Source organism: Neoarius graeffei, chromosome 5, assembly GCF_027579695.1.
Source record: "Neoarius graeffei isolate fNeoGra1 chromosome 5, fNeoGra1.pri, whole genome shotgun sequence".
NCBI lineage: Eukaryota > Metazoa > Chordata > Actinopteri > Siluriformes > Ariidae > Neoarius > Neoarius graeffei.
The window spans coordinates 40,902,111-40,918,261 of NC_083573.1; the positions used below are offsets into that span (position 1 = coordinate 40,902,111).

A 16,151-nucleotide genomic window follows, 5' to 3' on the forward strand; every position below is an offset into this window, starting at 1 on the left:
GGAGGGATCTTTGTTGGTCGACCACTCCTGGGGAGGGTACAGGCATGCAAACTGGTCAGGGGTGAAAAAGGTGAGAAGGATGCATGGGGACACGGCACGCGCGCAAAAGTACATTTCGTAGTCTACGTTACAAAAAAAATTGCAACCAGTGACATCTTGAATTTAATACAGTACAAAATAACTTTCCATAAACATGTCTTAATAAGTTACTGTTGAGTGGCTGGTAAATTGTACCATTTATTTGTCAGTGGCCGGTAAAGTTTGATATTTTGTGAAGTTAATTTTCACCCCTGTGTACAACACAGTGGGCTATTTACAAAAAGGTATATATTACTGCCTGTGCTATCTAACAGACCTACCCCAGAGGACACACCTGGCCAATCCCTGTCTGTCAATTTTCTTAAAGACATCACCTATGTGAAATCAGGGGCGGATCTAGAAAAATATTTATGGGGTGGCAAGAGGGGGGCAGGAATTTTTGAGGGGTGGCAACGTATTACAGACATGTATATATACTGAATTTAATCACAGTTTGACGACAAATAGTATGTACACACTACAAAAGGGCACAGACTGCCATTTACAAACTCATACAGATAAACTTAATCTCATGCCTTTATTGTTCACGAAGAACACATTCTCAGATGAGGTCTATACCGTTTCTGGACAGTTTTATACTGTATATGCAAAAGAACAGACACTAAAAAACAACAATAACAACACTGCTTCAAGTTCAGCATGATTTAAACCATTTACACCAGTATCACATTTTATAGTTTTTTTCCTCACGCTTTGTAAAGGCTCACCAGTGAGCATAACATGAACTTGTCATGCCTACAACAGCTGAATGCGGCGATTTCCATGTTGCTCAGCAAAACGCTTCACAAATTTATCAAGATCTAATGCTTTTGTGCGCTTTGATTCAATGCTGAGTACAGCCAAACTTGATAGTCTCTTTTCTGTCATAGTCAACCGCAAATAAGTCTTTATGAGCCTGAGAGATGAAAAACTTCGTTCACAGGATGCACTGCTCACAGGCAAGACAACCGCTATTTTACACAACCTGAACAACTAAAAAAAAACATCATCATCATCTTGGTATGGGTCCAAAAACAGTGAACTCCATGAGAGTGGTAGGACTCTCCAGTTCCCCCTTTTTTCTGTCTAGTACTCTCCTCGTCTGATGTAACTCATGTTTAAGATCCTCAATATTTGAATCATAAGCTTCAGCCAATAGCAATGTTTTCCTTGACAGACGGTGAATCAATATTAACTTTTGTGGCCGACTTTACACAAAACTAATGTCAGACCTAGCTAACATTAGGCCAAAAAAAAAAGTGTGTTTCAGGTAACATGAAATACTAAAATAAGGTCGGTAGGTAGGAAATTTTTTTTTCTTAATTTGTTTTATTTTGTTCGAAAAAATTAACACAAGTAAACATCTTACAAAATAGTATTTTGGCACAGAATCCTTTATACCACACATCATAATAAAATAAGTGTTTTAAATCTTTAAACGAATAAAAAAAATATCGCAAGAGTTCGAGTTATGATCTGCGGAAGCGTATTGCTGCCACACTCAAAAAAAAAAAAATTGGCTTAGACTCAAGTAATTACGTGAAAAGATATTAACAGAGTTATCACGTTTTTACAATATATTTATCATGTAATAACATAACACGTAATTTCATGATATTTTCATGTGATAATGTGAAAACACCTTATCAAGAAATAACGTGAAAATATGGTTTAACGTCCTAGGTTAGGCTACTTCCATTAAAAGCAGACGGCCTCGCCTAGCCTACTGTAGAACTTGGGTCGAGCAAAAACACGGAGCAAAAACATGGCTGAATCCTGAATGACTCCTATTTGTATAAATAGGGGACTACATAGGCGGCAAAATGTAGTGTTTTTCCCTGCCATGGAAGTGCACTTGTATACTGAAGAGGAAGCAATTTGCATTACAGCCAGGAGGGCTGATAGAAGTGGCAAAACATTTTACTTTTTATCGTTTCTTTCACAACTTGAATGCGTTGAAACAAAAAAATTATGACAAACTAAACGCCACTTACACTAAAATATCGAGGGAAATTTGTAATAAAAACTTTACGGTCGGCAATTTCGATGCGGAAATTCTCGATCGGTCGGGTTACCGGAAACACACTTTTTTTTGCCTTACATGTATAGTTAGCTAAATAACCTTCTCCAACCTGATTTTTATCCTCTCAAAATCAGCATCGCAACTATACTAGCACTGTTCATTCGTTATAATTTCATTTTTTGATAGATAGTTAATCAGCTTTTACCCCTTTCCTCCCGTGTCTCCTTTCCTCGCGACTCCTGGCTCCCTCGCTTCGCGCCTCTCAATTTTCCAAAACAACCAATCTCTGGCGTTATCTCGTGCTGCATTCGCCACAGTCGGACATTGGAAATTCGTGCACGTAAATGTCAAATTGGCCGTAATTTTTCTTTGAATTCGTCGCTGCCAACTGGGGTAGCAGCAGGGGTGGCAAGGCTTTCTTTTAGAGTGGCATATGCCACCCCGGTAGATCCACCCATGGTTATTCACCCCCGAGCGCGCTGGAAACTGTTCCATTGGTATTCAGATTCAGTCGCGAGATGAGGTTGCCAGATCTCTCTATAAAAAGGTGACTTTGCGGTCTGAATCTGTGGAATGTTCGTAAGCGAGGACTGGCAACCAGCAGTGGGTTGTGCACCAGCTGATCAGAACTCCAATGGAAAAGAAGCGTGTTAGTAACTGTTTATCTTGATTGGCTGTAACCTTGTAAGTGAAATGTTTGGCAACAATAGCGTTGTAGCCTGCCTACCCCCCCCCCAAAAAAAAAACTCTTCGGATCTACACGATTCACACAAGTGACCTATTTTGGGACCAAAACGGCGAATTTCGCCGAAAGGTGAGGAGTTTGCATGTGTGAGGGTAACAATGGTCTTGAATTTCCTCTATTTGTACACAATCTGTCTGACTGTGGATTGGTGGAGTCCAAACTCTTTAGAGATGGTTTTGTAACCTTTTCCAGCCTGATGAGCATCAACAACGCTTTTTCTGAGGTCCTCAGAAATCACCTTTGTTTGTGCCATGATACACTTCCACAAACATGTGTTGTGAAGATCAGACTTTGATAGATCCCTGTTCTTTAAATAAAACAGGGTGCCCACTCACACCTGATTGTCATCCCATTGATTGAAAACACCTGACTCTAATTTCACCTTCAAATTAACTGCTAATCCTAGAGGTTCACATACTTTTGCCACTCACAGATATGTAATATTGGATCATTTTCCTCAATAAATAAATGACCAAGTATAATATTTCTGTCTCATTTGTTTAACTGGGTTCTCTTTATCTACTTTTAGGACTTGTGTGAAAATCTGATGATGTTCTATGTCATATTTATGCAGAAATATAGGAAATTCTAAAGGGTTCACAAACTTTCAAGCACCACTGTATTCTCTGCTAAAAGTGAACGATTTCGACGGATTAGAGGATAAAATTCTGGTTTCACCGAAGCCAAGAAAAAGAAAAGGGAGGACTGTAGAATATCATGAGCGTGAAATAAAGAAGCAAACAAAAGTATTCTTGCTGGTGTAAAGGTGCCGCAAATCGGGTGTACTCACAATGCACGGGACAATCGTTCTCTTTGGCACGCGGATAAACTTTCCAATGATGATTTAGCTTTTAATGCTGGAGAGAACACAAAATGGAACGCAAGATTACAAGAACAAACTTATTTTAGATGAGGCATGCAGGGTTTTCTTGTAAACGGATTTGTGCACATATCTGTATTTTAGTCCTGTTGCTAGCTTTAAAAAAGTTTGAGCATAGGGGTGAAACCATCATTGTGCTTTTACCACATAACTCTTCAGAGCATTATTGTCACAAAGGGTAAACGCTACAATTAAGTGTAAAGTTTCACATTTATTATGCTTGGGAGGACTTTTTTTTTTTTTTTAATTTAAGAAACCATATTGTGGCAGTTTACTGCATGCAAAACTTACAGACTTGTGTCATTATTAATTAACTTGGATATATAGCATTTTGTGAAAAAATGGTCGAATGGATTTATAGCATTTTGAGAAAAAAAAATCAATTTTTTTCATTTTGCACGAGTTAAGGATTTTATCAGAACATGTCATATGATTTAGAGTAGTTTATAATAAACTTTTCAAATAAGTTTCATTTTTCAATAAGGCACAATAAAAAAAAAAAGGCTTTTTCTCAAATTAGCAAAACTGGATATATAGCATTTTGCGATGAAAGTCTTCATGTATTCCTTTAAAAAAAAAAGTGGCAGCTTACATTCCTGCCAATGACCTGCTGGCCCTCTGAAATGTGGCAACTGAAATCTTTAAGCATAATTTACACCACACCACACAGAAAACTACAATAAGCTGTACATTATAATACGTTTATACAGTCATCCTAAAAATGACCACAGCTATAAGTCGATTAGGGGGCTAGTTTCTGATATTTACAACAGGAATCCTTCCCATGTTGTCAGACACATTGTCGTAATCAGCGAAATATTAAAGTGCATATCACGGACCAATTTCGTGTTTTTTTTATTTATGTGAAAGTATGTCCCTTTACACACTCATCCAGAAGGGTAATTTTGCACAAGGCCATCTGTCTACAGCAGAATAAAATAAAACACGTCCGGAAAAATCTCAAGCGAGTCTGGAGCCAGATTCGTGACGTTATCTGCGGAAGCGCCAGCAGGCTGCGCGAGCTTTGCACGGTTTCAGTGCACAGCCTGTGTAGACCAAGCGCTCCCATTTCTCTCTCATTGTCCGGTCTTTTGGAAAACGATGAGTACTAATCCCATCAAGATTGGTGTTGCTACACCCTCCTATGATACATCTGTTCACCATTTTAATAATTACGTGATAACGTTGAAGAAATTTGCAGAAAACCACCAGGTCGTTTTCTCAAACAAACCAGCGCTGGCGTAGGATTCAGAGGGAGGCGTCCCGCACGCGACGTCACGAAAATCAATGTTTGCCGGGAAATCCAAATGCCAAGTTTTTTCAGAGGCGGACCAATTCACCTCAGATGGCTTGATTTCAACTGAATTTTTCTGGTATTGCGCAAGGTAAAAAAAAAAAAAAAAATTGCACAAAATGCAACAGATATTTGACCAAAGTTTAATATAAAAATAGGAGAATTACATTGATTTCGCTCCTGAATTTACCCGTGATATGCACTTTAAAGGAACAGTCCACCGTACTTCCATAATGAAATATGCTCTTATCTGAATTGAGACGAGCTGCTCCGTACCTCTCCGAGCTTTGCGCGACCTCCCAGTCAGTCAGACGCGCTGTCACTCCTGTTAGCAATGTAGCTAGGCTCAGCATGGCCAACGGTATTTTTTGGGGCTGTAGTTAGATGCGACCAAACTCTTCCGCGTTTTTCCTGTTTACATAGGTTTATATGACCAGTGACATGAAACAAGTTCAGTTACACAAATTGAAACGTATCGATTTTCTATGTTATGGAAAGTCCGCACTATAATGACAGGCGTACTAACACCTTCTGCGCGCTTCGGCAGCGCATTGATACGGAGCTCAGATATCAATGTGCTGCCGAAGCGCGCAGAAGGTGTTAGTACGCCTGTCATTATAGTGTGGACTTTCCATAGCATAGAAAATCGCCACGTTTCAATTTGTGTAACTGAACTTGTTTCATGTCACTGGTCATATAAACCTATGTAAACAGGAAAAACGCGGAAGAGTTTGGTCGCATCTAACTACAGCCCCAAAAAATACCGTTGGCCATGCTGAGCCTAGCTACATTGCTAACAGGAGTGACAGCGCGTCTGACTGACTGGGAGGTCGCGCAAAGCTCGGACAGGTACGGAGCAGCTCGTCTCAATTCAGATAAGAGCATATTCAGATAAAATATTAAAGACATTTTAATCGGAGTGCCTTAGTCAGAGATTTTTTTTCTCTTTTTTGGCTGTGGATCTAGAATACCTTGGATTAAAGAGCACCCAAACCTAAAAAAAGACTTTAAACCATTGGAAAAAGAGCACGCTATAATCTAAAAAAACGAAAAATAACAATCCCAATTCCAAAAAAGTTGGGACACTGTAAAACAAAAACAGAACATGATTTGCAAATCATGGAGAGGAGAAAAAACACACACACACACACACATATATATATACACAGTGGTGCTTGTAAGTTAATGAACCCTTCAGAATTTTCTATATTTCTGCATAAATATGACCTAAAACATCATCAGATTTTCACACAAGTCCTGAAAGTAGATAAAGAGAACCCAGTTAAACAAATGAGACAAAAATATTATACTTGATCATTTATTTATTGAGGAAAATGATCCAATATTACATACCTGTGAGTAGCAAAAGTATGTGAACCTTTGCTTTCAGTATCAGTATTTTGGTATGAGACCAAAATAGAACTTTTTTGTTTTAAATGAGAAGCGTTATGTTTGGAGAAAGGAAAACACTGCATTCCAGCATAAGAACCTTATCCCATCTGTGAAACATGGTGGTGGTAGTATCATGGTTTGGGCCTGTTTTGCTGCATCTGGGCCAGGACGGCTTGCCATCATTGATGGAACAATGAATTCTGAATTATACCAGCGAATTCTAAAGAAAAATATCAGGACATCTGTCCATGAACTGAATCTCAAGAGAAGGTGGGTCATGCAGCAAGACAACGACCCTAAGCACACAAGTCGTTCTACCAAATAATGGTTAAAGAAGAATAAAGTGAATGTTTTGGAATGGCCAAGTCAAAGTCCTGACCTTAATCCAATCGAAATGTTGTGGAAGGACCTGAAGCGAGCAGTTCATGTGAGGAAACCCACCAACATCCCAGAGTTGAAGCTGTTCTGTATGGAGGAATGGGCTAAAATCCCTCCAAGCCGGTGTGCAGGACTGATCAACAGTTACCGGAAACGTTTAGTTGCAGTTATTGCTGCACAAGGGGGTCACACCAGATACTGAAAGCAAAGGGTCACATACTTTTGCCACTCACAGATATGTAATATTGGATCATTTCCCTCAATAAATAAATGACCAAGTATAATATTTTTGTCTCATTTGTTTAACTGGATTCTCTTTACCTACTTTTAGGACTTGTGTGAAAATCTGATGATGTTTTAGGTCATATTTATGCAGAAATATAGAAAATTGTAAAGGGTTCACAAACTTTCAAGCACCACTGTACACGTACACACACACAACCCCGATTCCAAAAAAGTTGGGACAAAGTACAAATTGTAAATAAAATTGGAATGCAATAATTTACAAATCTCAAAAACTGATATTGTATTCACAATAGAACATAGACAACATATCAAATGTCGAAAGTGAGACATTTTGAAATTTCATGCCAAATATTGGCTCATTTGAAATTTCATGACAGCAACACGTCTCAAAAAAGTTGGGACAGGGGCAATAAGAGGCTGGAAAAGTTAAAGGTACAAAAAAGGAACAGCTGGAGGACCAAATCGCAACTCATTAGGTCAATTGGCAATAGGTCATTAACATGACTGGGTATAAAAAGAGCATCTTGGAGTGGCAGCGGCTCTCAGAAGTAAAGATGGGAAGAGGATCACCAATCCCCCTAATTCTGCGCCGACAAATAGTGGAGCAATATCAGAAAGGAGTTCGACAGTGTAAAATTGCAAAGAGTTTGAACATATCATCATCTACAGTGCATAATATCATCAAAAGATTCAGAGAATCTGGAAGAATCTCTGTGCGTAAGGGTCAAGGCCGGAAAACCATACTGGGTGCCCGTGATCTTCGGGCCCTTAGACGGCACTGCATCACATACAGGCATGCTTCTGTATTGGAAATCACAAAATGGGCTCAGGAATATTTCCAGAGAACATTATCTGTGAACACAATTCACCGTGCCATCCGCTGTTGCCAGCTAAAACTCTATAGTTCAAAGAAGAAGCCGTATCTAAACATGATCCAGAAGCGCAGACGTCTTCTCTGGGCCAAGGCTCATTTAAAATGGACTGTGGCAAAGTGGAAAACTGTTCTGTGGTCAGACGAATCAAAATTTGAAGTTCTTTATGGAAATCAGGGACGCCGTGTCATTCGGACTAAAGACGAGAAGGACGACCCAAGTTGTTATCAGCGCTCAGTTCAGAAGCCTGCATCTCTGATGGTATGGGGTTGCATTAGTGTGTGTGGCATGGGCAGCTTACACATATGGAAAGACACCATCAATGCTGAAAGGTATATCCAGGTTCTAGAGCAACATATGCTCCCATCCAGACGACGTCTCTTTCAGGGAAGACCTTGCATTTTCCAACATGACAATGCCAAACCACATACTGCATCAATTACAGCATCATGGCTGTGCAGAAGAAGGGTCCGGGTACTGAACTGGCCAGCCTGCAGTCCAGATCTTTCACCCATAGAAAACATTTGGCGCATCATAAAACAGAAGATACGACAAAAAAAAAAAAAAAAAAAGACCTAAGACAGTTGAGCAACTAGAATTCTACATTAGACAAGAATGGGTTAACATTCCTATCCCTAAACTTGAGCAACTTGTCTCCTCAGTCCCCAGACGTTTACAGACTGTTGTAAAGAGAAAAGGGGATGTCTCACAGTGGGAAACATGGCCTTGTCCCAACTTTTCTGAGAAGTGTTGTTGTCGTCATGAAATTAAAAAAAAAAAAAAATCACCTAATTTTTCTCTTTAAATGATACATTTTCTCAGTTTAAACATTTGATATGTCATCTATGTTCTATTCTGATTAAAATATGGAATTTTGAAACTTCCACATCATTGCATTCTGTTTTTATTTACAATTTGTACTTTGTCCCAACTTTTTTGGAATCGGGGTTGTATACACATACATACACACACATTATTTATATATATATATATATATATATATATATATATATATATATATATATATATATATATATGTCTCAGTCAATAAACTATACGGTTTTGAATGTTGGTTTTAATTTGAAATAAAATTATGAAAGAAATAATACAGATAAACCTGAATCTTTGATGTGAATATTCAGAATTTGGCAAAAATTCTGCAAACTTGTGGAAAAATGGCAGCTTGATCTGGGACATGATAAATGGTTGACTACATCGCATTCCCTTAAAAAGGTTGTAGTCCACTGAAAAGTCTACAGTTATCACTAATTGTATTTTAAGTTGTAACTTTATACACCTAAGGATTGGCGCGCTCACAGAATAATCATAACCGTAATAAAACATCATGCAAAATATTTGATCACCGTTGTAACTCCATTTTCCGCAGACTCAAAACCAATACGATCATGTGTTTTGATCTAAACGGAAAGCCTCAGGGTCAAAGTCACAACCTCACCAAAAGTAGTAACTTAAATCACTACGCCATATAAACATTTAGTTATAAATCTGCGATTTTGTTTTTTAAAACGAAAGCTGAAAGTTAGGTATAGAATGTTTCTTACAGAATATGTTATGATGGTAGCTGGTCTTGTATGAACTTCTGAGCTATAAAATGAGTTGTGATCTATTTTTTACCGTAGCGGAAATTTGTGTGCGAGGAAGGACACACATTAACAATTTGCATGTGTAGAATGGAATTTTCCACTCCAACAGTTCGAACGTTCGGACTGTTCTGTTCGGACGTTATCACTGAAAAAGGTGAGTTTTGACAGTTTTATTTTGTTTTAGTCTTGCAGTATAAGGCAATAGAATGTTTCTTTTTCATCTTATTTTCATATTTCGTAGTGTTTGCGTATTTTTGGCCAGTATTTTGCAACCATGGTCAATTTAGATCGAACTTTTGATAGAATCTACAGCCAGTCATTTTGCCCCGCCCCCGCTTCGTCCGGTGCGGTAGTGATGTCCCGTTGCTTGCGTGCCGCAGCAGAGACCCGTGCGACCTTCAGCCAGTACAGTTGCTGCTCTTTTACCACCGCCGTTATTCTCATCTTTCCGGTGTGTTCTTGATTTTTCCATTGTGTCCTATTTCGCCATATCAAATACCCAAAATGTATCATATTATTCATATTTAAGTGAATAATCAATTCAGTCATCATAACTTGGCATTTTTAACCCAAGCAATCAAAAAGAGGACATTTATTCAATATTTTCACTCATCTGTGAAGGAGGGGCTTTAATTCTTCATGATGTAGTTATTTTATGTGTCAATCAATTTTACAAAAACATTTGAATTGTAATCAAAAAAAATTTCCACAGTGGAGGCCAGATAAAGCAAGATACTATCTTTATTCGTATTAAACATGACAAAAGAAACATTGAGTGTTAGGTAAATGCAAAAAAGAAAAAAAAAAAAAAAAAAAAAAAGGTAAAATTAAAAAATTTATTTTTTGACCATAATGTCCCAAATGAGAGACCAGTTTCTGAGACGGAGACACACACTTTTTTTTCCACGGTCCGGTTTCCATCAAATTGTGCACTCTGATTGGCTTGCGAGCGGTCTGGAATCCTACGATCTGGACTAGGGATGGCGAAAACTAAAAAAATAAATAAATAAATAAATAAAAAATCTTGACCGACCACTGAGCCTCATTAGCAGGTTAACCTAGGAGTTTAAAATTCTAGAATTGGAATGATTAGAATCTATTCTAAATCTAACCGCGAGCATCCGCACATTCAGTCCCAGTCGCTGCCCTCCACTCACATTACCTTTTCTACAGCGCGAAACATTTAGTCAAACGCGGCACTGATGTCGAGGGGTTTGTATTGGAGCGGAGGACAAATGGCTCCAGCTTAGAGACGGTTTCAGTTGGCCATGATGGCGTTGAAAATAAAAAAGTCAAGTGCTAGAAGAAGTACAGAACATTCAGTGATGGGAATAACGGCGTTAAAATAAAGGCTGTTATAACGCCGGGTAATCTAATTAATTAGCTACAATCGTTATAACGCCGTTACCAATATCAACACGCCATTACTGCATGGTATTGAAGTTGCTCTGAAGCCGTCACCGACTTGGCTCACAGACATAAAAGCTGCGTTTGTCACTCCCCCTCCAGACACCGCTGTCATTTCATTCTCTCCCCTTCCCTCCAAAAGTCGGCATCTGCGCCTTTAGTTTGTGTGCTAATTGTGCACAGCCATTGGGAATGGGATAGCTGGAGCTGAGCTGATTAGCCGCTAAGCTAATATAGCAACTGTCCGATGCTAAGTAACATCAGTGAGTAACCAGGTTTTAGTTCAGATCTTGTGTATTATTATTACGTTGACATTAATATTCACCAGACTAATCAACCATCTACTTCATTCATGCGCCGTGCTATTGTTTCTTTGATAATCAAGAATTTCCTTGATGTTACGTACCTGGTTTACTCGTAGTAAAATGTAATCCAACACTGAGACTTTTCTTTCGCCGAGTGGCAGCTGTCTTCAACTGGGGCGGGAGGGCGGGACATGACTGAATGGGTGTTTCTGATTTGTCAGCTGTCGTCCTTACACCGCATGGCATGCCCCAAGCGTTTACAACACAGAATTCCAGGTTCTCCGCTCCAAAATCGGCAGCTTCAAAACGATTTGTTTTGTTTTTTTTAACCAACAACCAAAAAAAATTTAACCGATTGACGTTGATTCGGTCAACCATCGGTCAAACGGTCATCGGTTAACATCCCTAATCCAGACCCCGGCTACAGACCTTTGGCGACTCGCCTGTTCACAACAAACATGGTAGCAATTTTTTGTCAATATTTATTTTCGCATTTCTCAGGAGAATAGCATTAATTTTACAGCATGGATAGCGATAACGACAGTGTTCGCAGCGAAAGCGAGTTTTACTACCCTGAGGAAGACGAAATAAAAGAAAACATTTCAGGAGAAAGCCGAAAACGAGCTTGTTGCAGGTTTGTTCGAAATATGGTTTCCCTTTCAGGCACCCTCATTTTCTGTTAGAATTTGGTAAATATTTACCAGCTTAAGGTCGGTCCGTATGGTGAAATACCATTACCTCGGCCTTGAAAATACTGACCTCGGCCCAGAGGCCTCGGTCAGTATTTTCAAGACCTCGGTCACGGTATTTCACGATACAGACCTCCCAGCTGGTAAATAATATATATTTTATACATACACTATATATTTGTTGCATGTGCGTGCATACATTGTACACTGCAATAAAAGGCTATTGTGGATACGGACATGCTGACTCCCCATCCCAACCCAGTCTCACCAGTTCTAGCCAGGGCACAATGCAGTCACTGTGGAAGAAGTGGTTGCAGGGCAGCTGCCTGACTGGCTCCCCGACTGTGTAGTCTTCCTTACACACCGGACACTCCAAACTGCTGTCTGTGTGAGGAAGGAGGGAAGGAAGGAAGGAAGATGGATTGATGTCGAGACACAAGGTAGCCTCCATACTAAGTGTTCTGATTTAGCAAAAGTCAAAAAAGCAACACTAGCTAGTTTTTTTTTTTGCAATAAGAAAAGGAAGGCTCAGAGGAGAAAATACAAGAGAGACTGACCAGCCTGTTCCTGAGAAACAATGACCGTGGGAAGGGAGGAGATTTTCTCTTTCTCTGCAGGAGGAGGACCTGTGTTCTCAAACTGACCCAGTAACTGTGCATGTGTTTAAAAAAAATAATTATTCAAGAAACATATAAAACATCAGTTTGTAAAATTACATTGCCTTATTTGTAAGTACCTGTGTAATGACTGCATCCAGACCCCCCTGCCCCCAGGCATAGTCACCAGGGTTTGAGTGCAGCATGCCTGTCCTAATATCACACACACACACACACACACACACACACACACACACACACACACACACACACACACACACACACACAAAATCATGAACTTCAAAAATTATGCAACGTCACTCATTAAAATTAATATTAAACCAGTCTCATAGTAAAATGGTATGATATGGTGACAATAACATTAATTATGCTGAAAACGATGTTTGCATTTACCATGACAGTGGAGGCGAACCTGGAGCACCTGAATTGGCAAAAAGGCCAGCAAGAAACTGTTGTACTATTCTAAAAAGACAAAAACAACAAGGTTTTTAAAAAGGCATGCTTTGCAATTTTTTCTGACCTGGCAACTGAGAAGAGACACCATGTTCTCTTCCATACATGTTACCAAAGATAAAAACATAAAACATGCACAAACAACCCTGCACGTCAATTCTACCACTGTTGGTTGCAGTTTGGATGAAACTGGGAATTTTCATATAATAAAAACTTACTTTTAGTCAGAAATAGGTTTGAGTTCCAAAAACAAAACAAAATATAATCCAAAAGTTCAAGTACATTGATCATTCACATTTACCTCCACGATTACTGGCCCTCTTTATACAATATTTAATATTTTCACTGTATTAAAAATTGTATAAATAGGGCGGCACGGTGGTGTAGTGGTTAGCACCGTCACCTCACAGCAAGAGGGCTCTGGGTTTGAGCCCAGCGAGGGCCTTTCTGTGTGGAGTTTGCATGTTCTCCCCGTGCCCGCATGGGTTTCCTCCGGGTGCTCCGGTTTCCCCCACAGTCCAAAGGCCCGCAGGTTAGGCTAATTGGTGGCTCGAAATTGACCGTAGGTGCGAATGTGTGTGAATGGTTGTTTCTCAAGCCCAGAAATGGGAGGGTTGTGGCAGGAAGGGCATCCGGCGTAAAACCATACCCCAATTAACATGACCTGTGGATCAGTAGGGTCCACAAGGACCCTGACCTGGCTGGACAAGGAGGAAGATGATAAATTGTGTAAATATTTTATAAATATTGCTCACAATTATTTAAAATTATCCACATCAGGTAGCAGATAAAGTGAAGGAGTATTTAAAAATACCATTTCAGCACAATCACGGCTCTCAAAAAGTTTCACGTGTCAAGAATTTACTGACCCCTGCAGTGAAGCTGATAACCACAGTTCCGAATCTGTGGTTATTGATTTATAGGTTGCCATGTCAGACACCACCTCAATAATAAAAACAGTTTAGAAAAGCTGCATAAGGGTCATTTCATACGAAATGGACCAAAATTCAGAAAAGTTGCTGCAGACTGGCCAGGTTTTTATCTGATCCATTCCTTGACTTATTTTAGTGGGAAATCCTACATGAGAACAGGATATAAAATATACATTATAACCAGGGCTCTACACTAACTTTTTTCTTCAGGAGCACACGTGCTCCCAAGTTAAAAATTTTAGGAGCACAGGGAAAAAAAAAAATTGGGGGCACAAGCAGGTTTTCATTTTAAAGGTTTATTGCAGCGCAAACCTTAGACACAAAAACACATAAAACGCAAAATTCAATTGAGAATGAATGAATGAACAAATGAATGAATGAACAAACAAATGAATAACGAACAACTGAATGAATGAACAAACAGTAGCTAAACAGAGAGCAGAGCTCAGCAGAGCTCAGCAGAGCTCAGCAGAGCTAACAACATCATCAAGGACAGCTCCCACCCTGGCTCTGAGTTCTTTGACTTGCTGCCCTCAGGCAGGTGTTACAGGTGCATCAAAGCAAGGACCAACAGACTCAAAAACAGTTTTTTCCCCCCACAGGCCATAACCACCTTGAACAATTAGCCTTTTTCACATTACGTCACTTGCAGGGGAACTCGTATCCGTTTTCAGCCTTTTGAATGGAAGAAGAGGTATACGGCGGCAACATATGTTAACAAAACTGTGTCATTCACAGATAAGATTGATAATAATATTGCGCATTGTTGTTCATCGTTACGTATTGTTTGCGATCATTCCAGTCACCTATCTGCCTTGTTTTGGAAAGGAAGTTTACTGACTTTCTATGGTTGCTACTTGTTAGCCAGCAGATTAGCATGCCGCCTCTTCTTCCATTCAAAAGGCTGAAAACAGATGTGAGGTTCTTCTGCAAGTGACGCAATGTGAAAAAGGCTAATTACATGCACTGACTGATGCCACTTCTGGCAGGTGCAACAATGCACCAACAAGGACCTAAAAGGACAATATTCTCACACTTACCTGATACAGTGCAACCTCACAGAGCAACTTTTTAGTTTTTATAGCTTTTGTACATTTTATATTTATATTTCTACACTTTTACATCCATACCCAATACAATACCAAATACAGTGCAATATCCTGAGTTTTGTAGCTGAACTGAGTTTCTATAACTAACTAGAGACAATTCCCCTGTGGGAAATTGTGAGTGATGCAGTGGCTGTAGCAGTCGCTATTGCAGGAGCTGAGCTGTACTGTGTGAATGTGTGACTTGCCATGATGCTACAAGCCTGTGTCTCTCTGAGAGTGAGCAGCCCCTCCCTCCTGTCTGTGTGTGTGTGAGTGAGAGAGAGAGAGAGAGAGAGAGAGAGAGAGAGAGAGAGAGCAGCTCCTCCCCCACCCGCGCGCTGCGAGCAGAGTGTCACACAGAAAGTGAAGGATTTTCTCAGCGCGCTCCCTCCAAACAACGGGGATTTACACGAAACCAGAAGGAGATATTCACAAAATTCTTTCACATTGAGCACTACAAGGCTCTGATGAACACACTGATGTAATTTTTTTGTCTGTAGTGTAAAAAAATATTAGGTAGGCTATCCAGCGCTGGCTGGATTTACATACTTTGCAGTTTAACATTTGATACATTTTAGAACGTTAAACTCGTCGCGTCTGTGCTCAGTGCTTTCCTAAATTGTTGGCCGCAAGAAGCCCTCGCACGAATGCGCGCGTTTTTTTTTCGTCGTTCGCATGCTGAAAAATTCGCTCGCAAATGCGAGTGAAACAGTGGCGGCTGGTAGTCTTTCAAACAGGGGAGGCTGGTCGGTTACGATATTTCCAGATTTTAAAAGAAAAAACACATCAATTTTGCCCATACTCTTGCCTCTGATCTGGCTGATTGTTGGCAGGGTCACAAACTGTGAAATAACAGGTTCTTTTGGCCCATTAGCCTACTGTCCAATATACATGATGGTGGTGTTGGGGGGTATATTTTAACATTTTATATTTTAAAATTGTGGCATGTTGTTTAAAAATTGATTATTGAAAGCAGCTCTTTGTCAGGAACCTCAGCAGTAACAGCAGAGTGTTCTGGAATAGGCACAAGCACTGACCTTGGGGAGCCAAACATAGAGCTGGGTGCCACACATTTCATTCAATGACACTTTCCCTATATTTTACTTATTTTGACTGAGAAATGTTTTATTGACAATTTTGATAACCCT

At 39.7% G+C, this 16,151-nt stretch overlaps 1 protein-coding gene across 2 annotated transcripts in view; it reads right to left on the reverse strand.

The window, feature by feature from the left end:
- The window catches only part of rnf115a (ring finger protein 115a), a 53,571-nt gene that overhangs the window by 2,965 nt on the left and 34,455 nt on the right, over nucleotides 1-16,151 (reverse strand). Inside the window, exons 5-9 of one of the 2 annotated variants that reach the window (XR_009654721.1) lie at nucleotides 12,924-12,992; nucleotides 12,650-12,722; nucleotides 12,471-12,564; nucleotides 12,182-12,297; nucleotides 3,637-3,703 (exon numbers count right to left, since the gene is read on the reverse strand). Coding sequence is in view for 1 of the 2 variants with exons in the window: in XM_060921722.1 (XP_060777705.1) it covers nucleotides 12,182-12,297; nucleotides 12,471-12,564; nucleotides 12,650-12,722; nucleotides 12,924-12,992 (352 nt within the window). In the remaining variant the exon portion in view is untranslated. The remainder of the gene's footprint in view (nucleotides 1-3,636; nucleotides 3,704-12,181; nucleotides 12,298-12,470; nucleotides 12,565-12,649; nucleotides 12,723-12,923; nucleotides 12,993-16,151) is intronic. The other variant, XM_060921722.1, reaches the window with a different exon arrangement.